At 34.9% G+C, this 9,274-nt stretch overlaps 1 protein-coding gene across 3 annotated transcripts in view; it reads left to right on the top strand.

The window, feature by feature from the left end:
• The window catches only part of Spata48 (spermatogenesis associated 48), a 62,552-nt gene that overhangs the window by 12,506 nt on the left and 40,772 nt on the right, over positions 1-9,274 (top strand). For 2 of the 3 annotated variants that reach the window (XM_031338561.1, XM_031338560.1), the window contains exon 3: positions 7,480-7,556. In XM_031338561.1, the coding sequence (XP_031194421.1) occupies positions 7,480-7,556 (77 nt within the window). Of the gene's footprint in view, positions 1-3,774; positions 3,992-7,479; positions 7,557-9,274 lie in introns of those variants that run through there. The other variant, XM_031338562.1, reaches the window with a different exon arrangement.

Raw genomic sequence — 9,274 nt, 5'->3', positions numbered from 1 at the left:
AAATTAAAAAAAAAAAAAAACTATAAAGACAGAGAAAAGGAATGGTGTTTCCAAACTGAGAAACACAATTCTCAGCTTTATTGCAGCAGCAGCAGATTAGATGTGGCTAAAAAGATTTGATTAAAGCAGATAAATCAGAAGGTGTGTGTGTGTGTGTGTGTGTATACATACATATGTGTGTATATATATAATCACAAAGCACAAATGTACAAAAAGGTAGAAATAGAGAAGAGTCAGGAATCTAAAAGGAAAAGCATGTGCTTATTGAAGTCCCAGAAATAGACGATAGAATAAGACAGAAAAATATGTAAAATACAATAATTGTATTTGTGTTTTTCTAGGGCTGTCTGATGCATCCCTCCACATTTTCTACTGTTCATTAAATATGAGGCATGAGCCAAGTAACAGTAAAAGCAACATTTCTGACAGGATTTTTAATATCATAACCACCAAACTTATAACCATGTGCATTTTTATAATTAAAACAACTTAAACCTATTAAAGAAATCTAAACAGTTATTAATATCTGTTGAGACAGTGGTCCTTTACCATCTCCTGCCTTGTTCTTACATGAGATCAAAGCCTAAGTTTCTACTATCTGTCTGCGATGAGGTTACTTTCTCAATCTCCTGCTCTTGAACTACACTTTAAGATCAAAAGTTTCAATTTATTTATTTATCCATGCATACTTAAATTCTCCCTTCTGTGGAATTAATATCTTTTTCTATTTAACTTCCTTACATAGTATGTAGTGGTTACACTGTCTAAAATCTAGATAACTGTAACCATTTTTTGTTTTGCTATGTCAAATATGAATAAACTGTAAGAGAAGGAAACAATGTTTGCAGTGCAGATATTTGTGGTGATAATAGAGTATTGTGTTGTGGATGCTATTAGTATCCTGTTAGGATAAATATAAATATAGTTCTGTCTCAATAACAATAGAGTTGACAAAACTACCCAAAAGACATTGAGAGTTATAAGTCAGGATCTCTGTTGAATTCCAAGAACACCAAGAAGACACCAGCAGAAGATGGCATGGGGAGAATAATTTCAGAAAACCTCATAGGTAATAAATCTGTAGACATAGACTCCAAAATATTTCAAAAAGAAACTAAGTCACATAAAATATAGACATAATGACCTATAATGCCATAGTCAAAATATAGATTGTATGTCAGAAAAATATTTCAAATTCCAAGAAAAGGTTATCAGAATACCAATGGCTTACCAAGATGATGATCTACGAGAATGTATACCGCCCCCCCCCCAGAGTATGATGAGACATGAACTTGGGGTAATCCTATAGAAAGTTTAAGCTCACACTCTGAAGTCCGTTTCCCTTATGAAGAACAAGAATGGAAAGATGTTGGTCTTTAAGTACTCTCATTGTTAAGGGAAGAGTTCCCAGTCCACAAACTGAGAGCCATTTTTATATTTAAACTAAGGGTTTTCTCTGAGATTTATCAATTTATGGCTCAGAACTAGTGTTATATTGGAAATACTTATATTTTAGAAAATGAAATACATACAACTTAGTCATACAATAAACATTAACTTAAAAAGATACAAATATTTTATTTGTGTCAGGAATAACATCCAATCTCATCAAATTGTCCTACATAAAGTGACTATTTTATCTTATAAAAATTATTCTTTGTCCTATATACCTAAAATCACAATTTAATAATTTCTATAGTATAACAATTTGTGTTTTACTGCTTCCAAAAAATATGGTAAGAAAAGCTGTGCTTTTTCTGAAGCAATGACCTTTCCATGCACCATTGGTATAGATGATATACTTGTGTTTATTTGAAGATTTTAACTCATAAATTGAGTTCTAGACCATTCGTTATTAGTTTGATAAGACATTATTGTAAAAGGAAACTTCAAAATAATAAGACTTTATGTATGAAAATAAAATTTGCTAGAATCTTGGTAGTCGATCATGTATAAAACTGATAGCATTTGTATATAACAAAATTTATGAACTAAATATTTATGTATTTAAATTTAAATTTTCATTTATTTGTGTGTATATGTGTGGTGTGGGTGTGCAAGTGCCTGTAGAAGCCATAACAGGGTATTGAATTCCCTAGGGTTGAAGTTACAGGCTACTGTGAGCCACCTGTTATTGTTGATTTCAGTGTTGTAAACCCAACTCTAGTATTCTGCAACATGTATTCTTAACCACCTCACACAATATTCATGCTTTAAATGTTGAAACTATCAATCCAGTGATTCAAAGAATAAAAATAAAGTCAGAGCATATAAAAAGAAATTTAATCCATAACCTCCAGGGAAAAAGAAAACAAAATACAGTGATAGTCTTGAAACAGCCAAAACAAGAGAGTTCTCCAAAGCCATATTAGATCTAAATGTGACCAAAAGTAGGCAAAACTAGAATCCCATCATTGCTCCAATCCAAGTCAGGCTGCAACCACTACTTGACCACTCTGCCACTTACATTAATAATTCAAGAGATTTTTGTCAATACCATACAGTTTATGCTAAAACAGACAAACACTAAAGAAAATATTAAAGTATTCATTAGTCAGTAGGGAAGGAGACACTGTGATCAGAGATACAGGCAAGAGTCAAGAGCAGAAATAGCTCATGGTTAATATAAATGGCTCTATAAAATAATATCAATGACCTTGTGGGGTTTTAAACATGTATACATTGAATGAAGATAGAATTGAATAACTAATCTGAAGGACGATCAGCAATTAAACATGACTCTTTCCTAGGAAAGAGTCAAAGTACTAGTTATTTTTAATCCTTGAAAAGTATGTGTTCACACTGCAATTTGTAGATTACATACTAAAGAAATAGACAAACAACAGAACTCATTGAATAACAGGAAGCCAATGCAAACAAAGTTAAAATAAAATTTTTAAAAGGCATGTAGGTCATAGAGAACATACAAGGTAGTAGTTTCAAACTCAGAGTCAGCAATTATGTATTTTCTATGCTTAGGTTAAAAGACAGGTTGCCTGAATGCACAGATATAAAACATCTGCTTAGCCTACTAGAAACAAAAGCACATACAAGATATTAAAGCACCATGGAAAATGACATATAAAATCATGAAAAATAATGCATGCATATACTTTTTTCCAGGAGTATTTATACAAATTACCATAGACAATGTCATAAAACAAGTCTCTACAAGTTACACCTATAACTCATAAACTGCATGGTCTTCGAGCATAAGACAATTACAACAGAACAAAACACCCTTCCATGTTACTTATTTGGAAACAGAAAGGTGAATTTATGGATGATCATCTTCCAGAGAGTAATTCACAACCATAAGAGAGGCTAGAAGGTTTTCATAAGGGAAATTAAATTGTTCTAGTGAAATGTGTGGGTGGGAACTATAATCAACCCTGGAAGTCAGACAAACAAGGTACATCTCATGAAATTAGAAAAGAGGAAAAAATCAATTTATGAACAAAGTACAGGAAAGGAAAAATAAATTAAGGGTACAGAAAACAAACATATGATCTTCAATGCTACAAACTGGTTCTTTGCAGAACTACTTTGAGACCTTGTTCCTCTGGGATCACGTTCCCCTGCGCTTGTTGGATTTGTCAGCCTTTGTCAGATCAGCTCCTTATTGCAAAGAGTAGGGGTTTTAATAGTCTTTACTGTTCAAAGTACCGAGAATTCGTGATGGTGAAGGCTTAGCCTTAGATGGATATCCACCACAACCCACCTCCACCAAGGCTCAGGAACGTCACAGAAGCAGTGGATGAGGTAGGATGTAATAGCCAGATTGGGAGAAATGCTAAAAGGTGCGGTCCTCTGGGCATACTCGCAGCAGTTGTGGCTACCGACCGACACAAGACCCCACAAGATCACGCAAGGAAATAATTTCAGCGTGAAAGGGGAGGAGCTATCAGTGTCCCACCCCTTTGTGAGGAGCTATTGACAGTTGATGGCTAACGACAGAGAAATTCACCTTTCTTTGGGGACGTGGTCACTGGTAGGTTTCCCATGCCCCAGTGGATGACTGCAGTGTGTTATAAAAGTATAAGAGGATTGGAAGGAATAATGTGTTGATCAGGGCCAGGGGAGACGGAGGGAAGAATGAAAGTGAATATAATCAAATATTTCCTTGACAGCTCTACAAATTTGCACTCTCACCAACAATGGAAGAGTGTTCCCCTTGGTCCACATCCTCCTCAGCATCAGCTGTCACTTGTGCTATTGATCTTAGCCATTTTGACAGGTGTAAGATAAAATGTCAAAAGTAGTTTTGACATTAGGCTATATGTCATACTCTGTACATAACATACAAAAATGAAGGTGCATAAATTCAGAAACCTCTTCAATCTGATGAAGGCAATTCCTCAATTGAAGTCATCTCTTCTCAGGTGTGTCAAAATTAGCCATACCAATGATGTAATGGAAGATATTTTCATAAACATGTAAAGACTGGAAATCTTAGCACAGAAAAAGAATTCATTTAATGAAAAAGAACAAATGTAAATTACATAACTAAAATATTCAAAATCTTAAAAGACTCGTGGGCTTAATAACAAAAAGAGCGTGACCAGGAGAAGTATTTTAACATTATGAAAATAGATGTTAAAGTTTATTTAAAATTTATGTAAGTTATTTTTTAAACTACTTTAAACATCAAGTTTAAGGGAACATATTAAAAGAGGTGGAAAATTAAAAATTAACAGAAAATATCATATACTGTGAGGACAGTTTGAAAAGGCCCTGAATACACTAAAAGGAGTTGGGAATTTGTAAGAAAAGAGAGAAAAAGTAGAAAAAAATCTGAAGAAATAATTTCTGAAATTTTATTAACTTTACCAAGAGATACACATTTATAGTTCATAAGAGTCACTGCATTCTAATCAGCTGGCATGACCTGCCTGCATTCTATAGCTTATGGTATTTGTCTTCATCGTCAAAGCTGGCATAATGGGCTGAATCCGCCTATCATAAACAATGACTATGATGTAGTCTTCTGACTCAGTCGCTCAATTTCATGACAATTGCGACTAAATTGTGCTATAAGGATGTCCAAGATAATTTATCTCACTCTATGGTCACTTGGTGAACAATTTAATTCTATCTACAAAGTGAGTTACCCTTTCCCAAGTTCAGAATATGGATATATTTGGGCACTCAAATGTATTGAATATATTGAAATGCTAAATAAACTTTTGAGTAAAGAAAAAAGAAGGGGTTGGGCAGTGGTGGTGCACGCCTTTAATCCCAGCACTTGGGAGCCAGAGACAGGCAGATTTCTGTGTTCGAGGCCAGCCTGGTCTACAGAGTGAGTTTGAGGACAGCCGGGGCTACACAGAGAAACCCTGTTTCAAAAAAAATAAAAAAGAAGAAGAAAAAGAAAAAGAAAAAAGAAGAAAATAAATTCCCAATAGGTGTACCTTATAGGAAATTGAATAATGAAAGCTTTTTCCTTCTGGCGTATATAAAAATCCAAACTTATTATTAAAAATATATATGTAACATTGCTCCTAAAGTTCATTAGGTAGCATACTCTTCAGAATATTACAGTGTGTGGTAAGGGTGTAAAATAAAAGTAAATGGATTACCAGCTGGGTTTTGTTTTAAAGCAGCAATAGTGAACAGAGAAAGAAACATAGGGAGAAGTCTGAGAACTTACATAAAATCCCACAACTGACTTCCATATGTTAATAGATACAATAAAATACAGAAGATAAAATTGTCAATAAAATAAATAAAATTGTAAGAAGATAACTAAGAAAGACACACTACACTATCTACAAGAGGCTAACTATAAATACAAGATGCAAACACCTTAAAAGTTAATCAGGTAAGTGTTGACAGCTTACACAAAGCATAGACAATCTGTAGGAGATATTTTAGGATCAAACTAAGTAAGTTTCAAGACAAAAATTGTTACAACATATAAAGGCCCTGCTTGTGGTATATTGGTCAAGAAAACATGAAGTTCAAAAGTGAAATGTCCAAGACACATGTAGCAAGAATTAACAGCATGGACAACTCCTGTGTCATTTAGATACTGATACCATTGTATACCCAGTTGTCGACTTCACTAAAGGGTCCATACTTAAATATAAGCAGCAGTTATGATTCTTTCAAGTCCCTAACATTTCTGGAGCATTGAGCCCAACCAAAGATGAAGACATATTTCCAAATACACGGTATGTCTACTGCTGCAGTAATAACTATGTGTGACATTAACTAAGTTTTAGTATGTTTCTGATCACAATAGAGAAGGAGATGTGGTTTCGATGCTGATCACTTGCCAAGCATTTGCAGGGCCAGGAATTCCATCACCACATTATGAAAGATCATTAGAGAAGTAATTCTACACAATGTTCTCAATACACTACAGAGTTCACTTATAATCAACAACTAGATTATATTTAGGGAAACAAAATATTTCAAAATTGAACATACTTTCAATTATTATTTGTGGGCCAAAGAAGAATTTTAAGAGAAATTAAAAAGTATTTGAAACATGATAAGATGCAATATATCTACTTGAGTATCATGCAATTAACATTTTGCTAAGAAGAAAATTTAGCTTTTCATGATTAGATTACAAAAGAAGGAATTGATATGTTTCAATCTAATGATATGACAAAATGACTAAATCAAGCTAAATATATGAAAGATTAAAGCACATGAAGTTAAAAATCAATGAAATGCAGAATTTATACATGGGATAATTATTTTAATTTTTAATTAAGTTTATTGGGGGTTGATACAGATATCATGTAGTCCTGGATGACCTCAAACTTTCTGTGTGGCTGAGACAGGTCTTTTATTCCAGATTCTCCTATCTCCATGACCTGAATGCTGGGATTATAAGCACATGGCCTCTGCCTAGGTGAAGAAAAATTTATAAAGTAAAGCATGGTTGACCACCTAAGTGTCCATTTACAAATGATGTGTAAAGAAATATGTATACATATGTATACACTAGAATATTACTCAGCAGTAAAATGTAGGTCTGCTATTTGCAACAGGATGAATAAATCCATAGAACCATACACTAAGACAAACAAACTAGGCACAAAAACAGAAATATTTATATTCTTATATATGTGAAGAATATGAAAGCTGTAAAAACTGTATACAGTAGAACAGGCATGAGGTAAGTCTAGAAAAATCTGAGATACTGATCAGAGTATACAATATGAAAATATAAACAAAAACTTGGTATGGTCTAGAGACAGGATACATATTATGGTGATCATAGCTAATAGTCCTGTGTTGTTCACTGGGATTTTAAGAAGAAACCAGATTTTAATGTCTTTAACATACTTAAAGGGAAACTATGGGTGGAGATGAGTATGTTAAAGAATCTGAGTTAATTGTTGAACCACATATACATACACATAGTTCAAGTCATCATGAAAATCTTGAAGAATAAGGAAATTCAGAAACATAGTAATTCTATTTATGCTTGGTCTGTTTTAACTTATTGTTCCTATCTTATAGGATGATAATGAAACGCTTGTCCAGCTAGACAAGAAATATAACATAAAGGATTCATTTTACAAATCCTCGACACAGAAGTAAGTTTTTTTTTTCAATGAAAAGGTTACAGTATGTTTCTTAATTTTTAATGGTGCTTGTGTCAATAATGGTCTGGATCATAGGAATAATTCAAAGAATATCAAACAAAGGCACTAAGTCATCCATGTTGACTAAATGGTAAATCTATCAGGGGTTGAAGAAGACATATATTCACACCTATAGCCTATGAACTCAGAGGGCTGGATTAGGGGATTATTATGAGTTCTGGATAAACCTGGACTAACTACAGAAAAAAAAAAACCCTATCTCAGAAAGACAGGGGGTGGGAAGAGAGGAAAGCAGGGGAGAACGAAGAGGAGAGGAGGAGAGGGAAGTAGAGGGAAGATGAGAAAATATGTTAATAAAACCAAACTTCAGAGAATGGGAAATGAAGGGAGAAAAGGAGAGAGAGGAGGCAGAACAATCACAATGTCACAAAGAACAATGTTGAAGAAAGCTTAAAGGAAGATAATTCACTCTGTCAGCACTCTGTGAGGACGAGGGGGAGGCAAAGCTTTCACTGGCATGCTCAGCAGCCTGAGTTCTCTTAGGCTTAGTGAACATGACTTAAGGAAAACCTGGATTATTGACGCAAATAGCAGAAAGAATTTCAGAACTAGCCAATTTATGAAGCAGAGTTGGGGCTTAATAAAAATGTTATTTATCTAGGCTTTAAGTAAAAAGCCTAAGAGGAATATGCTTTCCGAAGAACCACCTGTCAGACAGCATGGGTGTGGTCTTCTCAAAGAACTGAAAGGAAGACTTAGCCCTTCTCGAAGGAGACTGGAAGCTCATTATTTTACAGCAGTTGAATACTGTGGTGGGGTCTGGTGTCATTATCTTTAAAGGGTTCCTAAGGCATGTAATGGGATTACAGGGTTGTTTCTCAGGAGCACCTGGCAGTTTACAGTTGATAAGACCCACAAGTTTCAGAACCATAGGATAGCTTTTACTACAAAGAGTCTTGTTTGAAATTATCAGATAATATATGGGAGAGGAATGAAGTACTACAAGATCATACGCACATAAGTCTTAGCCTGGCTCATTGCTATTTAAATAGGAAATATCTATATTTTAAAAAAAAGGAAGGTCAATTTTATGTATAGCCTTTGCAGCAAATGTTAATTGTGCTCAATTCTTGCATGCCCGTTAATACTGGACTTCGATCAGACTCTGCAATGAAGGAATCTTTTTTTTTTTTTAGACATTTTATTTACATGTAAATTTCTCCATTCCCAGTTTCCACTCCAAAAAACAAAGAAACAAACAAAAACAACCAAAACAAACCCCTGTTGCCTCCCACTTCCCCATGCCTGCCACCCCACCCTCTCCCACTTTCTAACCCTGGCATTCCCCTACACTGGGGCACAGAACCTTCACAGGACCAAGCTCCTCTCCTCCTATTGATGATTGAATTTGCAATCCTCTACTATACACATACTGCCTGAACAATCAGACCCCTCCATGTGCAGTCTTTGGTTGATGGTTGAGACCCTGGGAGCTCTGAGGGTACTACTTAGTTCATATTGTTGTTCCTCCTAAGGGGCTGCAAAACCCTCAGCTACATTGGTCCTTTCTCCAACTCCTTCACTGGGGACCCTGTACACAGTTCGATGGATGGCTGTGAGACTCTACATCTGTGTTACTCGGGTGCTGTCAGAGCCTCTCAGGAGATAACTATATTTAGGCTGGCTTGCCCTTCCTTCAGTCCCTGCTC

The sequence above is a fragment of the Mastomys coucha genome, unplaced genomic scaffold, assembly GCF_008632895.1.
Source record: "Mastomys coucha isolate ucsf_1 unplaced genomic scaffold, UCSF_Mcou_1 pScaffold22, whole genome shotgun sequence".
Classification (NCBI taxonomy): Eukaryota; Metazoa; Chordata; class Mammalia; order Rodentia; family Muridae; genus Mastomys; species Mastomys coucha.
The sequence above is the reverse complement of the archived record's forward strand: the minus strand, read 5'-3'. Positions and strand labels throughout refer to the sequence as shown.